General features: G+C 39.1%; 1 protein-coding gene across 12 annotated transcripts in view; it reads right to left on the bottom strand.

The window, feature by feature from the left end:
- Positions 1-7,816: 7,816 nt before the first annotated feature.
- Positions 7,817-23,181, bottom strand: part of pleca (plectin a) — a 110,370-nt gene continuing 95,005 nt past the window's right edge. For all 12 annotated transcript variants that reach the window (XM_058378329.1, XM_058378330.1, XM_058378335.1 and 9 more), the window contains 9 exons: positions 22,968-23,106; positions 22,490-22,846; positions 22,113-22,196; positions 21,921-22,025; positions 21,729-21,827; positions 16,693-20,046; positions 9,369-16,470; positions 8,895-8,970; positions 7,817-8,714 (listed from right to left, as the gene is read on the bottom strand). In XM_058378329.1, the coding sequence (XP_058234312.1) occupies positions 10,150-16,470; positions 16,693-20,046; positions 21,729-21,827; positions 21,921-22,025; positions 22,113-22,196; positions 22,490-22,846; positions 22,968-23,106 (10,459 nt within the window). In that variant the 3' untranslated portion in view covers positions 7,817-8,714; positions 8,895-8,970; positions 9,369-10,149. The remainder of the gene's footprint in view (positions 8,715-8,894; positions 8,971-9,368; positions 16,471-16,692; positions 20,047-21,728; positions 21,828-21,920; positions 22,026-22,112; positions 22,197-22,489; positions 22,847-22,967; positions 23,107-23,181) is intronic.

Genomic DNA, 23,181 nt, shown 5'->3' with positions numbered 1-23,181 from the left:
GATGGATAATTCAGTTGAATAACCTGAATAGCTCTCTCTTATCACTCTCGCACATTTTCATCTGCACATTGTTTTCTGTGTGAACTCATTGACTTATATATACTCATTGACTTACTGTGAATATATATATATATATATATATATATATATATATATATATATATATATATATATATAGATATATGTTAATTATGTTACGAGTGGGCTCTGTGGAAATGGAAATCATGTTGAAGATGTTTTGTAAATAAACACTCACTAGGGATCATACCGTTTTAAGCCTTTCCTCAGCTAAAGGAGCTTGGCCTTTGTAAGCATTCTTGGCATTAATTTTTGGGAGTTCTTGCAGATACTGACTGTAGATTTTTAAGATTTCAAAATATCCACTATTTCAAGAGTAGTGAACTGTAAACAGAGGAGTAGTACTTAAGAATGCAGTAGTGATTGTGCAATAAGCCCATAGCTCCCTTTTGACCACTGCTGTATACCACCCCTCGGTCTGAATCCTCAACTGACCTTTTGCTGTTTTTTGGTGTCAGGCTGCACTTGTTTATGCATTAATGCTAGCACTGTAGCTAGATGCAAGCTTTGGCTTTCCTGTTTTCACTTTTTTTTTTGTAAATCTAAATTGTCTTCAAAAACACACTTGCTTAAATGTCCCACAAAACTAGCTACAATTATTAACACAGAAACCTTAATTATGTTACATTTCAAATCAGTCAAGATCTATCTCCACCTTGTTGGAGTAGTGCAAGAATGCCAGAACTCTGCTCAATAGCTTTAGGTAGATGCCAGTCCATTTTTAGTATTGTTGGTGTGCATCTGTGTTTTAAATCAGATCTGGGCAACTATAGGAAGGCAGTGGAGGAAACAGAGATTGTGTAGCTGCATTCTCTCAAGATGACAAAGCTCTGATGCTTTCTATGGAAAGAAATGGCTAAATCCTCCTAATGCTTTAAAGGAAAAACCCACAAGACAGAGTCATATTAGCATTGTAAGGAGAGGAGGATAACTGGTTGGTCCAGAACAACACCATTACACAGCTTTCACCATCTGCTGCTGACACTAAAGAGTATATATGCTGCCCTTTCTAATTCTAATTACACTGTTACTAAAAGTGAGTTGAGTGAAATGAGTGAAAACGTCACGAGGTTTATCAGTCTGTAACTAAGCAGTGTTACAGATCGTTTTCTGAGTCTTTGTGAGAGTTTGAGTCTACTGAAACAAAGAATATCCAAATGGGCAGCAAGTTAAAGGTCCAGGAAAGGAAAAGGAAACTGTAACAACAATGGGAAACCCAGGAAGTTCCTGACAAAGTTCAGTGAAGTCAGAACAACAGCTAATGAGTGTACCAGAAGTGCCATAAGAGTCTTTGCTTAAAGATGTCTGAGTAAGCATGCTGCAGTAACATAGCCAATGCTGACACACTGATCACACCTCACTTCAAAGTTTAAACAAGCAGTCATTATAACTAGGCTTACTGCAAACAGCAGAGAGAGAAAGATTAAACAAAAGTAAGTATACGTTAAGTGCCAAGCGAGCACAAACAAGGATCTGCTACACAGAAACTACAAGGCTACCATATCAAGTCTTAACTTCTCTGAGGAACTTTATGGCAGTGTCCACCTTCTCATGATGCATCATCTAGTTTCATCATGGGTGGGAAGAGTTCTTCACACCTCTGTCTTCTACAGTTGAAAGAAGAAATTGAAATATAAGAGTTCATTTATTTACAGACTGGAATGAGCTAAACAACTTGTTATACAACCCCTGGTAATTATCTAATACAAACCTGTTGTTTGCCTACTTGACAGTCCATGTGGCTCTGCATGCCTGAGTTATACTAAAGTGTATGACAGTATTGTAGATTTTCTAATAGATACCAGGCAAACATAAACTTTTTTTCAACACAAGTGAGATAAGTAAAAGGGGGATCTGTTTTGATTTTGGAATCAGTCATAATGCAGAATCGTTGCATTCCTTATAGAAAAGGGGGTCCAAAGCAAATTTGGACTTTGTATTTTACACTATGATTCCACCATTGAGCTAAAATGAAATCATTTTACATTTTCACTGACTTAAAAGCTATTGAGGTGATGTGGTGATTATATGTGGCCACGTTTTAAGATTAAGAAGATCTCATTTTGGGTTCACAAAACACTTCATCATAATCATGCCAACTATAGTATTTTAAATGAGTAAATTGCAGAAATTACATTAGATCATTTGAGCTACAGGGATGATTGATAATATTACACTATCCTTGAAATGATGCATAAACACCTTCTGGAATCAGTGGAGTTTTGACATGGATATACCATTAACATGCATTACCTAACGTGAAAATATTTCTGAACCTGCCCTTGCCAAATGATAACTGGACACCATGTATTAATTAGGACTTCTCCGCAACATACACTATATGGCCTGACCATCACAAACATGTGTACATGCTGAATATCCCAGTCCAGATTTAACTGTTATCCCCCATTTGCTGTTATAATAAGCTCTACTTTTTGGTAAGGCTTTCCACTAGATTATAAAACATTCTTCTGGAAGTTTGCCCATTTAGTAAAAAAAATCATTAGTGAAATCAGGCACTGATGTTGGGTGAGAAGGCCTGGGGCGCAGTCAGTTCTTTGAAGACTTCGGTTTGTCCACTGGGGCATTGTCATGCTGTAACAGGTTTGGCCCATTAGTTCTAGTGAAGGAAAATTGTAATTTGTATAGCATACAACAGAGGTGTCCAATCTTATCCAGAAAGGGCCGGTGTGGGTGCAGGTTTTCATTCCAACCAAGCAGAAGCTACACGTGATTCCAACTAGCTAATCAACTGATCTTGGCTTTCAGTAGACTCAGGTGTGGCTTCTGCTCAGTTAGAATGAAAACCTGCACCCACACCGGCTCTTTGCAGATAAGATTGGACACCCCTGGCATACAAAGACATGACCTATATAATTGTGTATTTCTAGCTTTTTCACAACAATTTGTTTAAGGCCCACATATGGATGTAATGGTCAGGTGCTTTTGGCCATATAGTGTATTAAGACTCAAGTTACACAATTTGCATCTTATGGCCACAACATAATTCGTAGCATGCCATATTAAAAACAATTTGTAACAAATCACACAATATAATGCCAAAAGTAATCATTGTAATCATAATGCCAATCACTGTAGTTGAGATTTCACCACCGTTTCCTAATTATATTAGTGGCTAATCAGATGGACTTCTGTTATATTCCTGTAGCTTCAATAATGTGTGCTTGTTTAACTGTATTTAAATAATCCCTCTGGAATCATTTTCCTTTTGACATTTTAGATTTCAATATGATTGTTTCCTGTATATCCTTAAGACACTTCTTAAGCACTTCTTCTGTAACATTATTACAACACTGTTAATCATTTATATATTAAATCTACACGCTCAGGCATGTAGTAGCAGTAAATAAAATCAGGTAGTTGTGTAACATCATTCATACAGAAGACCTGCCCTCAAGTGTCAATGTGTGAGCTGCTACAGACGTTCAGCAAAAGAATTTTATCTGGTAAAACCTGGAGGGAATCTGGCACGTGAACACTATTACTTTCACTGTTTCTGATGTCAATGTAGTTCATCTACATGAAGACTTTCTGAAACACACCTTGTGTGATTCAAAACAAATTCAAAGGAATTTTCCACCCTCATACTTGACTATGAATCAAATGTTACTAATACAAAGGAAAGGTTTGATTTATACATTTGCATTTTCATATTTATTCTAGCTAAATCTACTTGTAATTGAGAGAGGTAATTATAAATGAGAGATAACTGAGCTGTTGAAGGACCCATCAATAACAGCTTGACAGTGTTGATTTTGACATTACAGACTGATGTGTTTCTTGGTGATATATTGCCATTTAAAAAATTTGGCTGGTCATTGCCTCATGCCAAGAATTCAAAACTATGAGCAAAATAAAGCTGAAGGGTGAACAGGTTCATTTAAAATACAGTGCCAACATCTGTATTGAAAAACTGCATTTGTAGACATGTTCTGTTATCTCTTTGTAGGTTGAGACATTATGTATGTACTTCTCTTGAAAGGATAGGATCAGACAGATAAACTATGTTTTCAGAAATGTGGTCCTACCTGCTATTTTCTAGACTGGGAAAACATACCATACCATAAGCAGAGTTGAGGCGGATAAATCTTCAGCATTGGCAAAAGACACACCTTTGACCTTTATGTCTCAATAGAGCATGTTCATGTGTGATAGTACATCATATAGAAAATAATTGACAGAAATTGAATATATCATATGGAATAGCAGTGTTTGTGATACTGAGACAATGCACACTTATAAAGCATTTCATTTAGCCTTCATTTAGTGTATTAGTGCACTATATACATTGATCAGGCATAACATTATGACCACCTGCCTAACATTGTGTTGGTCACCCTTTTGCTGCCAAAACATCCCTGACCCATTAAGCACTGTGTATTATGACACCTTTCTATCAGAACCAGCATTAACTTCTTCAGCAATTTGAGCAACAGTATCTTGTCTGTTAGATCGGATCACACGGGCCAGCCTTTGCTCCCCACGTGCATCAATGAGCCTTGGCCAATCATGACCCTGTCGCCAGTTCACCACTGTTCCTTCCTTGGACCACTTTTGATAGATACTGACCACTGCAGACCGGGAACACCCCACAAGAGCTGCAGTTTTGGAGATGCTCTGATCCAGTCATCTAGCCATCACAATTTGGCCCTTCATCAAACTCGCTCAAATCCTTACACTTGCCCATTTTTCCTGCTTCTAACACATCAGCTTTGAGGACAAAATGTTCACTTGCTGCCTAATATTTTTCACCCACCCTTTCTGGTGTTGTCAATTCCATGCATGTTATATTTAGAAAAGTGACTGTTTAGAAACACACACATATATCTAGCCCATTAAAACATGTCAAACCAGGCCTTCAGGTCAGACATTTACCCTTTGTCTTAGGAGCAGACAAATGAAGAATTTGCTGAGCCATGTTTGGTAACTAACTTATCCTGGTCAGTGTTGAGGCAGATCCAGGACTGATCCTATGCACACTGTGGAAGGTGTGGGAATACACCCTGGATGGGAGGCCAAATCATTGGCAGGACCCATGCACATAGACTCATTCACACCTAGGTACAATTTATAGTAGCTGAGAGGAATTTAGAGAACCCAGAGGAAACTCGTGAGCACAGAAGGGTGAAGAAGTTTAAGAACTATATATATGCCGCTATATATGCTGCTCTGGGTAGCCCACACAAACCACACACTATATATCTGCAACTACAGATCTGTATATTTAAAGCTCTCTGCAGATAGATAGTGGCATTGTATTACACCCCTAATACAGATAGCAATCTGAGATTAGAATTGAATTCAACTGAATTGCAATGGAGGGATCATCCAGAGTTTATGTGTCCATGTGACCAGTATCCCCCAGGACAGACTCTCCGGATAAAGCACTTACAGAAGAGTAAATAAGGAAGGAGGTCTTGTCCCCACCCTCATCATTTAGTAGCTGTCGTGGCAGTATTGACAACAGTTACTCTCACTATTTCTTAAAAAAAAACAACAACATAAAAATAAAAATAAAATAAAAACCTCCAAGATTATGTGTGCTAAAGTGTAAACTTTTTTGACCTTCCGACAGCGTACAACAAACCTGTCATACTAGGTTTCCTTCAATTAAAGTTGTGTGGTGTGTGACCAAGTATAATCTAATATAATATATATATGTGAATCTAATATATATATATATATATATATATATATATATATATATGTGTGTGTGTGTGTGTGTGTGTGTGTGTGTATTGTTTTGTGGTAGGGCTGATATGCACGCGCACACTCACACACACACTAACACAGATATATATATATATATATATATATATATATATATTCAAGACTAGTGGTAGTATATTGTTTTGTGGTAGGGCTGATATGCACGCGCACACTCACACACACACACACACACACACACAGATATGTGTGTGTGTGCGCGTGCATATCAGCCCTACCACAAAACAATATACTACCACTAGTCTTAAATAACTGATTAAATAACTTCTTCCACACTGATCATAAGAGCAATCACTTTAAATGATGTGTTTAAAAACATCTGGCATAAACCTGGTTTATCTTCAGGAGTGTCTTATCTTATCTGCAAAGGGACGATGGGGATACAGGTTTTCATTCCGATCAATCAGGAGCCGCATAGGATTCCACCTGCTTAATCAACTGATCTTTGTTTTCAGTATATATAAAGGTGTGGCTTCTGCTTGGCTGGAATGAAAACCTGCACCCACACCACACCAGCTCTTTCTGGATAAGACTGTATACTTCTGTTCTACAAGCACATTTTTTAGGCATTAAAAAATAACATTTAATCAAATTTTCGGTCGCTAATTTAACTTGCGCGTGCACTAATTAAAACTGGCGCGTGCACTAACACGCTAAGCTAGTATTAGCAACAGAAAGAAAAGGAGAGCGAGGCGGCTAGATTAGTCTACCAACCGGTCTGGACGCTTTAAATAGGGACGGGTGTATTTTTATGCGACTCCGCAAATCTACTTAAGAGCCATTAACTCACTCATAGACATGGCACTGTTATCATCTAAGGCTCTGCATCACCCTCTGCTGGCTCGCGCGGGAGTTACGCGGCTGGACTTAATATTGTTGTTGTTGATCTTTCAGCTGCTCCCTACGTGTGTGAGGGGTCACCACAGTGGACCAACTGGACGCACAACAACTTGGCACAGGTTTTATACCAGATGCCCTTCCTGATGCAACCCTCCTGCTTTATCCGGGCTTGGGATCAGCACTGCATCCAGCGGCTTGGGTTTGGGCACAGGCTGGCAATCGAACCTGGGTCTTCCGCATGGCAGGTGAGAAACCTACCACTGAGCCACCAGTGCCAATGCGGCTGGAATTAATAATATAAGCATAGAAAATAAGTAGCATATTAGTAATACCGTCTGTTTTCCCGTCAAACCGTTTGGTTTACGCCTCACTTAATTTGCATTTGATTCACCCATAATTTGGCAGATTTTGCCCGTTCAGGTGCTGTTATGTGGATTATATATAGCGATTAGGCATAACATTATGAGCAGTGGCAGGTGAAGTGAATAACACTGATTATCTCCTCATCATGGCACCTGTTAGTGGGTGGGATATATTAGGCAGCAAGTGAATTGTTTGTTGTGTTAGAAGAAGGAAAAATATGCAAGCATAAGGATTAGAGCGAGTCTGACAAGGGCCAAATTGTGATGGCTAGACAATTTGATCACAGCATCTCCAAAACTGTAGCTCTTGTGCAGTGTTCCCGGTCAACAGTGGTCAGTATCTATCGAAAGTGGTCCAAGGAATGAACAGTGGTGAACCGGCGACAGGGTCATGGGCGGGCAAAAGCTCATTTATGCATGTGGGGAACAAAGGCTAGTCCGAGCCAACAGACGAGCTACTGTTGCTCAAACTGCTGAAGAAGTTAATGCTGGTTCTGACAGAAAGGTGTCAGAATACACAGTGCATTGCAGTTTCCTGTGTATAGGGCTGCATAGCCGCAGACCAGTCAGGATGCCCATGCTGAACCCTGTGCACCACCGAAAGCGCAAACAATCGGCATGTGAGCATCAGAACTGGACCATGGTACAATGGAAGAACGTGGCCTGGCCTGATGAATATATATTGAGGATAATATATATTGACTTCTGCTTTTAAAAATATGTCTTTGAGCTTTGTGGCATCACCAAAACTCTCAAACTATGAAATAAATGAAATGATACAGTTTGAATACAGTTGATATAGTTTATTTACATTAGAATACAATCCCATTCTATAAATACAACCTTCTTAAACTTGCCCCAAAACATGGCATGCTTAGTTCAACTAAATCCTTACATCACTTCAAAGTTTTTTTCCTCACAACTGGCTTTTTTGAATTCAGTTCTTTATACAGAATTCTTTGATCAATGTTAGCAAAGGAAAACCATGCAAAGCAAAACTATAATATAGGAGCATATGTGATATTAATGTCGTGTAATTACAGTGATCTGTTTTTGTATGGAGCAGAGATAACATTCATAATGGCAAATGAAATCACTGGACAGAAAAGCAACACAAATGCAAAACAACAAAAATATACATATTTAAATAGTCTGTGAATGTTATGATTGTTACCATGGTGATAGAGTATGCTGATGACATGGATAATTTAGGGTTTTAATATTTTCTAGTTTGTTCCATATAATACAGAAATAGCAGGATTGTAGACGTGAAGCTTCTTTTTGGAAAAAAAAATACTGTATAACTTATAACTGAAGCTAATTCTTTTTTTTCCCCATTTGTTCCAGTGAATATTTTACAACTTTGCAAATGGAAATACAAAGATAATTTACCAAGTTTAAGCACCCTTAACAAATTTAGTGTTAAAACATAGATTAGACCCACATATGGGTTTTGCCTCATTAAAATTAACAATACAAAGAGGATAATATTAATAATAATAATAATAATAATAATAATAACAATAATAATAATATTATTATTATTATTAGTAGTAGTAGTATTGTTGTTATTATTATTATTATCATTATTACAACAAATAAAGGTAGCAGAGCATGTATGTTGGTCAAGCGGCATCTTTGCGTGGTTCTTTTGATTGGAGCAGCTTCAGCAGGCAGTGGAAAACACTACAAGTACAACAAAAATGACATAATGTATTAACCAAGTGAAGTTATTTGATATTTAGAGGTACTTTGTTAAGTACACCTGAGGTAGTACATATAATCCATGTTCGTTAAACAAGAAGTTACATCATTTCATAATTAAACAGGAAGGTATAGGAGTAGAACTGACAATATTAACATTACCTTCAACTCTGCAGTTTGGAAGTGTTGGCAGGGTTTCAATGTAGAACAGACACATCTCCGTTTCAGTAGAGGAAATCTGGGAATAAAGTTTAATAAGAGCAATTAATGTTGTTTTTTAAACAATTAAGTAAATAAATAAATAAAGAATCAATAAATAAAGAATAAATATATATTTTTGATGTATAAATTATGATCTATACAATAAGCTATGATCCACTTCAAACACTGCAATATCCTATATCTATTTCAAGCACTAGTAGGAACTGCCGAACCAAATTTGTGATCACATCAAAAAAAATAATAAACTGTTTGAGATAACACCACATTCTGGTTTTAAAAAAATTCCCAGCCTGTAACTTCTTAAGCAAATTTCCAAAATTCAGTATCAGCTATGCAAATAAACAAACAAACAAATAAATAAAGCAAAACTTATCGCTTATCTGGTATGTTAATGAAAATCTATATTTTACTTACATTATAATATATGCAGACATCTGGTGAGGTCCAGGCATAACTGAATTCCTCTTTGAATTGGGAGACGTGAAAGTAACAGACGAAGACTTGGTATGGAAAGGAATGGCATCTTCTGACCATTCATGTTTCAGTGCCATCTTCTGCAATTTGTTATTTCTGAAGTTTGTTGCTCTTAGCAGTTGTTGGATCAGTGACAGGACAGCCATTATGTTTTGAAAGACTACAGAGATCCATGGACATAACTGTTGTTCCATTCCGTATATATATACATGGATGAAGGAAACCATTAAAATATTAATCCTGTTTTGCCCAAGTGTGTTTCCAAAGCATTGTTTTTAGTTGTTGTCGTTTTCCTGTGTGCTCTTTTAATAGCATTCTCTTATTCTGCTCTGTACATGGATACTCTTCTGTTTAACAGGATTAACAAAATGCATGTTCTATATATAGTTTTGAGATAATTTTCCATACCAAAGAAATGTTAAATTTAATTTTGACAATATGCCATCCAGTGGACTCAATAAAAAAAGGAAATATACAAGAGCAGAGATACTAACACTGATAAATGTAATATCAAAGAACAAGATTCCATTGGAATTTCTAGTTCTTCCAAGGAAAAAGAAAACAAGATTTCAACATTGATAATATGGAATAATTATCAAAAATATTACATATTAAAAATAAACAAAAATCTAATATGAAAAAAAAAGCCAGCAGGATATAGAAATAATTCCCCAGCCCCTTAGTAACCACATGCAGAGCAGAATGAATTGTTTTAAATGAACTAAGCAATTAATGAGCACTGTGTTTGTGATAGTGGCAACATTCTCTCGTCTTCAGAGCAACAGTGTCTGCTGAGTGTTAATGCTGTCAGAGCTTGCTTTAGTTTGTCCATATTCAGCTCACTGTGTACTCCTGAACTGTATCGTCGTCCATAGCTTGGAGAGCCATAGGAAGATGAGGAGAAACTCATGGAGAAACCAGATCCTGTAGCATCAAAGCTCCCTCGTCTAGAACCAGACCTTGAACCAGTTCTGGAGCCAGACCTGGATCCTGACGCTGATCCAGATCCACTGATATTATATGGGCTATAGAGACCCTTAGTAGACTGGGATGATGCCTCAAGTAAACGTAAACCAGAGCCCTCCTCAATCATGCTTCTTTCAATGGCATCTTTATAAGATATCTTCAGCTTTGTTTTGGGACAAGTGAGGTACTTGGAGTAGCCACTAACATCTCGCAGTTTCTGAGCAGTGCGTGCATCAAGGGTACCCTTCTTTACGGCCTCATCCAGTGATACTCTGCCTTCAACATCAGGTTCAATTAATCCTCCTGTCAGATACTGGACTTCAAGAAAACGCTGACCAGCTTCATAATACAGCCAACCCTTCTTTAAGGCTTGAGCAGCTGACATTTTTGTTTTGGTTCTTGGATCTTCAAATCCTTGGAAAGCCTTTTGAGCTAAGTTGATGCGATCTACCATTATCTTGTCTACCAGCCCTTTGTTCATTGCATCTGCAACAGTGAACTTCTCTCCAGTATTCGGGTCAATGATACCACCTGTGCATGCTTGTGCCTCAAGCAGTCTTTGACCTGTAATGTTGTCAACTAGATTTCGATGCATGGCCTCTGTGACTGATACCTTCTCTAGAGTATCTGTGTCTAGGATACCAGCAACTGGACCCGTTTCCTCTGTTGGGTCTGTCCATGTTGTTGCTGGGGTCTTGATAGATGGAACTGGGCTCATGGGATACGATGAGCTGGACCCAAAGGAAGATGAACGTGATCTAAAGCCACTCATATTTCCGGACAACATGTCTGCAAATTCAGTGATGGACAGGGTGCCAGCACGATACTGGTCCAAAGCAGACTGGTCTATGAGTCCTTTGGTGATGGCATCATCAATGTCATACTGACGTCCAGACCTTCTGTCAATTATCATAGACTTTACACCATCTGCTGAAGAAGTGGTAATTTCTTCCCATTCACATTCTTGTTCTGCAAGCTCCATGTATGTCTGATGATCAATCAGACCTTTGCGGTATGCCTCATAAACAGACATCTCTTTTCCTGTTTCTGGGTCTACAATCACCACTCTGCGTTTGCGTACTGATGACTTGGAAGATGTCTTTCTTTCCCGCTTCTTCTCCTTCAGCGTTAAGAGAGCAAGTCCGGTTTCCGGGTCAGTCATGCATCGCTCCATCAGTTGAAGGTAAGTCAGATTCTCCTCTGTGTTTGGATCAAAGAAACCTTTAGTATCATCAGAAGGGTCAGTAAGAATACTGTTCATCTCCTCATCAAAAAGGCCACGCTTATATGCCATTTCCACTGGAAGGCGGTGACTCTCCTCAGGATCAATGATTCCACCTGTTGCAATTTGTGCCTCCAAAAGACGAATACCATGATCTTTAAGGATCAGGCCTTTCTTCATGGCCTGAAATAGGGAAATTACCTTACCAGAGTATGGATCATTGTATCCAGTCACAGCTCGTTCAGCAGAGAGAAGCTTATCTTTAAATTCTGGGCCAACCACACCCATTTTTACCGCTTCATTGACTGTTAGTTTTAGATTTTTGATTGGATCAATCACATAGCCGGTCGCTGCTTGAGCCTCTAACAGTTCAAAGGCGGTGCCTGGCCGGATCATGTTCTTCTTCATGGCTTGGTAGATTGACAGTCGCTCTTTACTAGCCTCTACATACACACCTGCAATACAACTTGCGCCTTCTAGGTATTTCTTCAAGTCTTTGCTGATATCTTCCACTGAAAGGAGGCCTTCTGTGAGCTCTGTGTAGGTCTTCTGATCAATAATTTCAGAGCACAGTAATTCGTCCAAGGTAATTTGCTTTCGCAGACCCTTTACTAGTAGTTTCTTGTCTGCAAGTGGCAGCAAATGCATGCCACTTTCTTTGTCAACTTTGCATCTCTTGAGGAGGTTTGCATAAGATGATTTTTCATCTGTGGTTGGATCAATAAACCCTTTGACATCGCCACTAGACAGTCTCTCACTGCTTTCTTTGTTGATATATCCTCGTTGCATTGCAACATCATTTGGAAGGTGGAAATTGTACTCATGATCCATTATGCCACCAGTTGCAATTTGAGCTTCTAGGATCTTTAATGCATACTCCTCAGGAACTAATCCCTTTTTCATAGCCTGGTATAGGGAAATGGTTTTCCCACTGTATGGGTCTTTGAACCCTGTGACTGCCCTCTCTGCAGACAAAAGTTTGTCATGAAGTTCCGGGCCAACAAGACCCTTGCGGACAGCCTCATCAACTGTTAGCAATTCTGATTTTACTGGGTCATTAATAAATCCAGTAGCTGCTTGTGCTTCTAACAGATCGATGGCAATATCAGGCTTGATTATGCCTCTTTTCATGGCCTGGTAAATACTAATTTTAGTAGAGTTATTAGAGAGGACCCCAGCAATGCTGCCTGTGCCAAATAGGTACTTTTTAACACTTGGCATTTCCATGACCTCACGGATGGTTTTCTTGCCTTGTTTCAACAGATTGTAAGTTTCAAGGTCAATTATACGAGAGCTGTATAGCTCTTCAATTGTAACTCTACGCCGAATTACATCACACAGCATAGTCTGTTCTGTTCTAATGATTTCTCTTTGCTCAATGATTTCAATGATGATGATAATCATTCTCTCTTTTGTGATTTTTCCTGACCGGTACTGTTCAATAAGTCTTTGTTTATCCTCTCCAGGAAGCATGTCTGATGCCATGACATCCCACAAGCTCATTTGTTTTCCTGCAAAACTTTTGAGAGGTATAGCTATTTGAGTGCTTGCCAAGTCTGTTTGTGCTTGTTCTTCAGTGTAAATATATGACTTCTCAACTTCTTTTGGAATTTCAGCCTTAGAAAGTGGTAAGAGGAAAAACCCAAAGTCAGGATCTTTTGTGCACCTTTTTATCAGTTGTTTGTAAGTGACACTCTCATCTTTATTAGGATCAGTAAAACCCTTAATATCATCTGAAGGGTCTTTGAAGGACTTGGACATTTGTTTGCTTAGATAACCTCGCTGAAAAGCTATGTCAGTGGGGATACGGTGACTATTCACTGGATCAATTATTCCTCCAGTGGCTTCTTGAACTTCCAGAAGAGGTATGGCATGCTCTCTAGGAATAAGCTCTTTTTGCATGGCCTGGAACAGAGAAATCTTGTGACCTGTGTATGGATCTTTATAACCAGTTACGGCCTTCTCTGCAGATAGGAGTTTTTCATGAACCTCAGGACCAACAAGGCCAGCTTTTACAGCATCATCCACTGTGAATCTCAGATTCCTGATTGGATCGACAATAAACCCACTTGCTGCTTGTGCTTCCAACAGTGGAAGGCCTGTATTTGGTGTTAGTAATTTCTGTTTCATTGCCTCATAAATGCTAAGCTTCTCTTTGGATTTTTCATTGAGCACTCCAGCAACACTCTCCAACCCCTGCAAGTACCTCTTGACTGATTCATTTTCACTAATCTCTTTTGGCTTCTTTTGGCCTTTTTGGAGCTGATCATAGGTTGTTTTGTCAATGATTTTGGATTCAAACAGAGACATTGCAGTAACAGGTTCTCTGAGACCAGTGAAGGTATCTTGCTGCTTTTTTATCTCATTTTCATCAACCAGTGTGATGACAATGCTAATGATCTTTTCAATTGTAACTGTTCCTGATTTATACTGACGTATTAACTCAAACCTTTGCTCTTCTGTTATATACTCTGAGTTAATAATCTCCCATATGGTGACTTTTCTTCCTTTAAAGGGTCCACTGTGTAACTCCATTGTCGCCTTGTTTAAGGCTTCCTTGGACTGAACATTGAAGGGCAGTTCTAATTCTGTGGCCTTAACAGCTTTTTCTGAAAGTGGAAGCAATGGAAGACCTGTCTCTTTGTCAGTTTTGCAACTTTTCTGCAGCTGTGCATAAGAAACATTCTCCTTTGTGTTCGGATCAATGAACACTTTACTATCGTCAGATAGGCTATTTAAGCACTTGTTCATTTCCTCACTGAAATACCCACGCTTAAAAGCAATATCCTGAGGAATTCGGTAACTTTTTACTGGGTCAATGATTCCTCCAGTTCCAATTTGGGCCTCCAGCAGCCTTGTACCCTGATCTTTGTTGATGAGATCTTTTAGCATTGCCTCAAATAGAGATGCAGTCTTTCCCGTATACGGATCCTTGTACCCACTCACTGCACTTTCTGCTGACCTCAATTTCTCATGCAACTCTGGGCCAACAATGCCAGATTTCACAGCTTCATCAACTGTGAGCTTTTGGTTTTTTACTGGGTCAATTATGAAACCTGTTCCAGCTTGGGCTTCTAGGAGGTGGATTGCAGGTTCTAATTCAAGCATGTTCTTTTTCATGGCTTCATAGATTGGTATTTTCTCCTTAGTTGACTCAATAAACACTCCAGCAATACTGCTTGTTCCTTTTAATGCTTTTTTGACAGAATCCATCTGAGACACTTCTTCAACAGTAGTTTTGCCATTATGCAACTCGTTATATAGATCTTTGTTAATGATCTTTGAATCCAGAAGCTCAGATGCAGGGACAGTCGATCTTATACCTTCGAAGGCTAATTCCTTCTTTTTGTCTTTGTCTTCTGCAACAGTGATTACAATCTTTATGATTTTCTCGACAGTAATTTTTCCTGATTTATACTGACGAATAAGATCTTTCCTTTGATCTTCACTAAAGTACTCAGAATTGATCACTTCCCAGATGGTCACTGTCCTCCCCTTAAATCTTCCAAATGGCACTGATATATTTGTTTTACTGAATGCATCTTTAGTTTCTTCATCTGTGTATGTCCTTTCAATAGGTAATGCTGTTTGTGAAACAGGCAGAAAGAGTAGCCCTGTTTCTGGATCTGTTTTGCATCTTTCTAGCAGTTGATGATAACTGACACTTTCTTGGGTATTGGGATCACTAAATCCTTTTCTGTCATCAGGAGGATTGGACAAGACTTTGTTAAGTTCTTCATCCAATTGACCTTGTTTACATGCTGTTTGGACTGATACACGATGACTGTTTACCGGGTCGATTATACCACCAGTGGCAATCTGAACATCCAGAAGTTTAGTGGCTTGCTCCTCTGTGACCAGACCCTTTTTCATGGCTTCAAATAATGAGATCTTTTGTCCAGTGAAAGGATCTTTGAAACCAGTTGCTGCCCTTTCAGCAGACAGCAATGCAGTGTGCAGTTCAGGCCCAATAACTGACTCCTTTACTGCCTCATTGACCGAGAGCCTTCTGTTCTTAATGGGATCAGTAATATATCCAGATGCAGCCTGAGCTTCGAGAAGCGACACAGCTGTGCTTGGTGAAATTTTCTTCTCCTTCAAAGCTTCATAGATTCCCATTTTCTGCTTGGGTTCAATTATTATACCTCCAATGCAGTCCTTGCCTTTCAGGCACATCTTGACTTTGTCTAGCTTGGAAAGGTCTTGCACAGTTGTTTTGCCTTTCTTAAGTTTATCAAATTCTTTTTTGTTCAGTACGCCAATTTCATTAAGCCTGTTTGCGGGCACTTTCTCCCGAATTCCATCAAATGCCAGTGGTGACTGTTCATTTGCCTTTACTCCATCAACTTCTGTGGAACCGTTAAAGACCTTCTTTGTTGTTTCCTGCACTGTTGCTGTAACTAATTCATTTTCAGGCATGCTGTCAGTTTGGATCTCAATTTCTTTTGTTTGGGATGTGGGTTTCTGTGCTTCCTGCAGCTGCTGAAGCTTTTCCCGTAATTTCTTGTTTTCCTCACCCATGAGCTTTTCTTGTTGTTGTTTAACCTTCTCTAGCTGCTCCAGTTCCTTTTGCTTATTTAGCATCTCATCTTCTGCATCCTTCTGCTTCTTGACTGCAGTGTCCAGGATAGCCTGAAGTTTCTTTTTCTCATCTTCCATCTGCTTTCTCTGCTTCTCCTGTTCATCTTTAAGATTTTTGGCTTTCTTTACTTCATCCTCAAGTTGTTTCTCAAGCTTTATTTTCTCTGCCTCTATGGTTTTCTCCTTTTTCAGGAGGATTTCTTTCTCTGTGAGGAATGTCTGCTGAAGGGCTGTCTTTTCTTGTTGTATTTGCTCTTGCTGTGCATTGGCCATCTAAAGTAAAGAAGAAAACAGCATTATTTAGAAAAATCAAACATTTAACATGTAGTATCTGGTGTATAAATGTTATAATTATCATTAATAAGACTAGACAGTCAGTCTGTCATTAGTCATAGACATGAAGTAGATCGTGAAGATCTTAAAATTAAGTGTTACTTTAATAGATTAATGTTATTAATGTTCATTTAGAAAATGAGTATGTTATTATGACAATACCTCTTTTGCTTTATTTTGTATATCATCTGCCTCTTTTTTCAGTTTCTCCTTTTCTCTTTCAAGCTCAGCAATTGCTTTACGCAGATCCTCTGCCTCTTTGGTGCTTGCCAACCTCTCCACTTCCAATTTCTCGACAACAGTGAATTTTTCCGAAGTTTGCTTTTCAGTCTCAATCAGACGGACTCTAATTTCTTCTGCCTGTTTCTTGAATTTGTTCGCTTCTTCCTCTGCTTTCTGTTGTGCATTGCTTAGCTCAATTACCCGGAGTTTTAGTTTCTCTGCCTCAGCAGTTACTTCTTTCTGCTTCTTGCGTTCTGCCTCTAAGGATTTCTGGAAGTCCACAGTCTCTTGTTCTAAACGCTGTTGCATCTCCTTTTTGGCCTCTAGCAATTTTTGGGCCTCTTCCTGGGCCTTGTCTTTTTGTTTCTGGAGATTCTCAGCCTCAGCTTTTAGCTTGGATGCTTCCTGAATGGCTAACATCTTCTCCTTGAGCATCTTGTCAGCTAATTCCCTCTGTTCAGCAAGTTCAGACTCTGCAACTTGTCTTAGTCTTGATGCTTCTTGTGCATCAACACTGAGCCGTGCAGCCTCTTCAGCTAGCTTTTTCATATTCTCAGCCTCTTCCTCAAGCAATTTCTTTGTGTTCTCCTTATCTTTTTTCATAAGTTGCTGATTTTCTGCCTCAATTTTGATCTTCAATTTGATTAATTCCTCCATCTGAATTTTGATTTTAGTGAGCTCATCTTCCACCTGTGCTTTCTGTTTGATAGCATCACTGACTTCATCCTTAAGTCTTTTTAGTTCATCATCCAAAAGAGATTTCTGTTTGTCTGTCTCGTCGAGTTGCAGTTTTACTGATTCTAACTCTTGCTCAACTTGAGATTTTTGCTTCAAGGTTGTCTCAGCAAGTTCTTTATGCTTGGCCATCTCTGCTTCAGCTTGCTTTTTCTGTTTCAATGCAGTTTTTTCTGCTTTAGCACGTTTGGAAGCTTCTGTTTCAGCATCTTTTCTCAGTTTTTCAGCATCTTCCTGAGCTTTGGCCAGTTTAGCTGCCTCAGTTTCAGCAGCTTGCTTTTGACGCTCTGCCTCATCTGCTTTTTGCCTAAATAGAGCAGCCTCTTTTTCAGCGCTTTCTTTGGCCTTTGCTGCATCCTCTGCTAATTTCTTTGCCTTCTCATATTCTTCCTTGAGCTTAGTTTGAGCAAGGCTGTCCTCCTTCTGTTGGACAAGGACATTCTGAGCTTTCTGCTCAGCAGCGGTACACCTTTGTGCAGCCTCTTTAGCTAAAATGATCTGTTTTTCAGCTTCCTTGTCAGCATTATTCTTCTGCTGTTTGACCTCTTCGGATACCTTTTTAAGACGCTCAGCTTCTTGTTGAGCAGCCAGGCACTGTCTTGCTGCCTCTTCTTCGGCAGCAGAAATCTTTTTTACTTTCTCTTCTGCCTCTTTCCTCTTTTTCTCCTCCTCTAGTGCAAGTTTCCTTAATTTCTCTGCCTCCTCTTCTGCTTTTACTTTACTTTTCTGAGTCTCGTCTGCGATGCTCTTTAGTTTTTTCAGCTCGAGTTCAAGGTCTTGCTTTCCAGTCGATGCCTTTTCGAAGTTGAGTTTCAAAATATAAATCTCTTCTTCAACCACTTTCTTTTGCTTTATGATTTCTTCAACTATTTCTTTCTGTCTTCCTAATTCAGCATCAGAGGTCGTCTTTAACTCTTTAATCTTTTCTTCAATATCTTGCTTATGTTGAGCAGCTTTGTCTTCCAGGGCCTTCCTTTGATAAGCTTCATCCTCAGCTTTTCTTTTCAGACGCTCATTTTCAGCCTCCTTCTCTTTTAAAGCAATCTCAGCCTCCGTTTTCACACGCATTGCTTCATCGATAGCAGCCAGCTTTTCTTTGAGGATCTTTGCAGCCTCTGCTCTCTGTTGGGCTGCTTCATCTTCTGCAAGCTGCCTTTGTTTCTTTGCCTCCTCAGCAACTAATCTCAGTTTAGTAGCCTCCTCAGCAAGTTCCCTCATTTTGCCTGCCTCAGATTCAAGAAGCTGTTTGCTCTTTTCAGTGTTTGACATGGACTCTTTTTCAGCTTTGACTTTGAGTTGTATGAGGATTTCCATCTCCTTTCTCACTCTGGAAAGCTCGTCCTCTAGTTCTTGTCTCTGTTTCACAGCTGTGTTCACTTCATTTTTCAGTCGCTGCAGTTCATCATCTAGTAGAGTCCTCTGCTGCTCAGCATGATCAAAATCCAATTTCAAGCGGATAAGTTCCTGCTCTGCTGCAAGCTTTTGTTGAGCAGTTTCTTCAGCTTCTTTTCTCTGTTTTTCAAGCTCCTTCTCGGCAACCTCCTTCTGTTTAAGTGCAACCTCCTCAGCTTTAGCTCTCCTCTTTGCCTCTTGCTTTGCTTCCTCTTTCTGTTTCTCAGCTTCCTCTTGTGCAGCACTCTTCTTGTGGGCCTCCTCCTCAGCCTGGAGTCTTAGACGGAGAGCTTCGTTCGCTTTCTGTCTCCATGTATCCAGTTCCTTTTCAGCTTCTTCTCTTGCTTTATCAGCTTCGGCTTGTTGCTTTTTTAATCGCTCTGCCTCCTCTTGCAGTTGGATAACAGTGCCTTGTTCTTGTTTCAGTGACTCCTCCAATTTTGTTGTTTTTTCTGCAAAGGAAAGACGCTTACTCTGCAACTCTGTAGCAGCACTTTTCTGGGCCACTTCTTCTGCCACTTTTATCTGCCTCTCCTTTTCCAGTTCAGCCTGCTTCATGCGCCTTTCCGCCTCCTCTGCTTTCTGCTTTAACTTTTCAAGCTCCTCCATGGCCTTTTGTTTCTGCTTCGCAGCTTCCTTTTCCGCATCTGATTTTTGCTTTAGCTCTTCCTCTGCCTTTCGCTTTTTCTGCGTCTCTTCGTTCACTTGTTTCCTTAGCTTCTCCGCTTCTTCCTGGGCAGCCTTCCTAAGTCTTTCCGCCTCTGCCCCTTTATCTCTGAGCTGCTGAAGTTCAGCTTCAGCCGTCGATTTCTGCTTCACGGTTGTCTCCAGCTGAAGCCGGATTATGCGGATCTCCTCCTCGATCTTGGTTCGGCTTAGCAAGACCTCTTCAACTTGTTTGCTTTTAGCCTTAATCTCCTGATCTGAGAGGTTTCTGAGTTCTTGAAGTTCCTGCTGAATGTTTTGCTTCTGTTTTTCAGAATCAACAGCAAAGACTTGTCTTTTGCTGACCTCTTCTTTCATCTTTAGTTTCAAGTCTTCAGCCTCTTGCTCAGCTTTGGCAATGGCTTTAGCATGAGACTCTGCTAACTGTCTCTGTTTTTCTAACTCGGCCTGCATTTCTGCCATTTTTTTCCTCTCTTCTTCTTTAAGTTTTTCTGTTGCTTTCTGTTATTCAGGGAAGTAAGAGTAATGTAAGACAATGTTATATATTTATATATGTGTGTTATATCTAATTACAAATTAAAGAAATTTGTAAGTACAAAATTGTGAAGTAATAATAATAATTAAAAAAAACCTATTTATTTAATAGGTGGAGTGTTAATTGGTAAAAGGGTTCGCTTCAATCACTTTAATGGCACAAATAATGAGACACAATCACTTCACAGCACAATAAAACAACTGGAATACTGAATGACATCATGCTATTGAGGTGTTACTCCGAGGGATGGCTTGGAAAATAATCACAAAACGTAACATGATTCCCTAGCTCCTTTCTAGAACTCCGAATAAGAGATATGTAATGTGTAATATAATGTGTAAATGTGAAAAGAGTACAGTTTACATTATAATTTAAACTTGTGAATAAACAGAAATAAAGTTTCAGTTCAGTAGTGGAAAAGAAAGCCAAGCATTACTAAGCACAACAAAAATGCAAAAGTATAAAAGTGCTAAAAACTGATAAATTTGGTTTTGTTCATATTATGCAATTATCAAGCCTAATTTCATCAGTCTAGTGATGCAGCAAAGAAAGCATGGAAATAGGGCTACTGCAGAACACATTGAAAAAAAAAGGCATCTGATGAATGTCATAGGGTGCATGACTCTGACTGGTTGGATTGTAGCTGTATTTATTTCATTCGGACAATATAACAAAAGAGTCATGTATCATTGTGAGAGTCTGTTATGTGCTAAATGGGTTATTCAAATAGGATGACGATGCGGTGCAAAATTTACCTCAATTGTGCCCAAACATGACAAACATTCATCATGATAAAGCACTGGCAAGCCATATAGAGAAGCAAACAAGCAGAAATGCAAGTTAGAAAGGAAAAAGGAGTAAAGAACAAAATTGTGCTTCTCATAAAATAATTTATAGAGAAAATGTGGCATTCAACCTGAAGCTTTCTAGAACTGAAAAACAGAAGAGCACAAGCAAAGGAGAAAAAAAGTGTTATTTCAGATTTCTCAACAAATAAAACTCAGAGAAAAGGGACTATCACACCATCCAGTGTTTAATGGTGTCTGCTGGTTTGTAAAGTGCATGCTGTATTTGACAGATGGTATTTTAGAGTTTGCTTCAGGCTGAGCGCTATCGGCAAATACTTCAGCTTTGTTTTGTGTCAGAGATACAGGGCATTCACCCCTCTATATTTGTAGACAGATAATGAGAGATAGAAAGAGTTGGGGAAATGGAATGTGCTGCACCACTAGCATTTAGCATTACTCATATCCTAGGTGAGCACCTTTTCTCACTATCTTTGCTATCTTACATTTGGCAAGTACAATAAATGTATAACTCTTAAACTATATAGATATACAAAAAATATGGTCTAATGTAACTTAATTCTGAAATCCACCTGAAATGAATTCTAATTGAAACTGTGTCTCAGGATGTAGAAAAAAAAACATTTGAGAGCTTAAGTTGCATAAGTATTCACCCCTTGAAATGTTGTCACATTTTGTAATGTTAAAAGCAGGAACTGAAATAGATTTCATTTTGAATATATATATATATAAGTCATGAATCCTCATAGAGTAGCCCATAATACAATTCGAGAGGGTGAACACGTACACAAGACACTATATGTGACTCGACTGTTTGCCTTTTGAGGCTGTTTGACTCTTACCTCTTCATCCTCTAGGCGTCGTTGGGTGTCTATGATAAACTTAATATACTGGCTCGCCAGAGTCAACAGCTCGCTGAAGCGTGTTCTGAGAGTGACATACTGGAAGATAATTCACAACACATTTCAAATACGTTTTTTACCTTTTCAAGAAAAAGTCAACAAACTGGTGTAGAAAAATTGTATAGAAAATACCTCTTGGATAATGCTGTCTGATGCAGACTCCACCTTGATTTTTTTCAGAGGTGAGGGAATAGGCTCCACCAATGCTTTATATGTTACCAGCTGAAGTTCATGATCCTAGGAAGGAACATGATTTTAAATATGCTGTTAAAATCCTGATATCAATGCGGGGAAAAAAAGGGTCAGGAATCTTTTTCTCCTTACCTTTACTGTATCAATGTAGGCCTTGGCATATTTCTGACATTCGTCCACTTTTTCTTTGTTGTTTTCAATCTCCTTCAGGAGTTTCTGTTCATAGCAATTGTTCAGAGTAAAAAGCTTAAAAATGAGCTAAGTAATGTTTCATGTATCAAGTATCAGAAATCACTAGTTAGCATTCACCGTATAAGTCTCTGTGTTAGTTGTTAATATACAAACAATAATATAATAGAAGGAACACCATCCTTCAAGTCTACTATCAGAGCTACTGTTATAGAAAATTAATTAACACTGTGGAAGAAATGTAATTACGACAAACATGACAAACTACCTGCTTATGCACTCTGCTCTGAAGACCTCTAATAAGGACTCATGCTACATACCGTCTCTTGGGCCAGCTGTTCTTTAAGAGCTTTGGTATCACTGATGGGCATGGCCTGGATGTTTTCCTGCCGTTGCTTGGCATCTGTAATCCACTGAATAAGCCAGTCATAGCTCTGTCTGTAGTTCTGCATCTGCCTACCCAGTAGGTCCAGTTCCCTCTGGCGCAGCTTGAACTGGGCAAACACAGCCTGCCAGCGCTCTTTCAGGCTTGTGACTAACTGCACATAGTGATCCAGCTCAGCATCCCGCTCACTATGTACACGAGACATTCGCTCATTTACCGCCAAGGCATCTTGGAGCTCAGCCTCCAGACGGTCAAACACTGGTTTATCAGACTCCGCTTCTGAGCATAGTTTCTAGATTTGAAAGAAAAACAGCAGTTTATTATTGACCTAAACATGGCACGTCTCTTCTCTTAGCCATCTTGTGAGTTTATACTGAATAATTTCTCTCAGTAGTCACATAGTAATACTACACCTTTAGCTGTGCTTGGTTGGACTCCAGCTCCTTCTCACTGGCTGGCACTTTGTGGACATCACGAAGCTGGTTCTCATACTTCCTGAGAACATCTTCAGCCCCTTGTGTGCTGCGTATTACCAACTCAATGGTCTTTAGCCTGAAATAAATGAAAAAGATTAGCATGACATTTACATAAAAACAATTCATTTCTTTGTCATTTTTTTACTTAAAA

Source organism: Hemibagrus wyckioides, linkage group LG24 (genome assembly GCF_019097595.1).
Source record: "Hemibagrus wyckioides isolate EC202008001 linkage group LG24, SWU_Hwy_1.0, whole genome shotgun sequence".
Classification (NCBI taxonomy): Eukaryota; Metazoa; Chordata; class Actinopteri; order Siluriformes; family Bagridae; genus Hemibagrus; species Hemibagrus wyckioides.
This window is presented reverse-complemented; position numbering and strand designations above follow the sequence as displayed.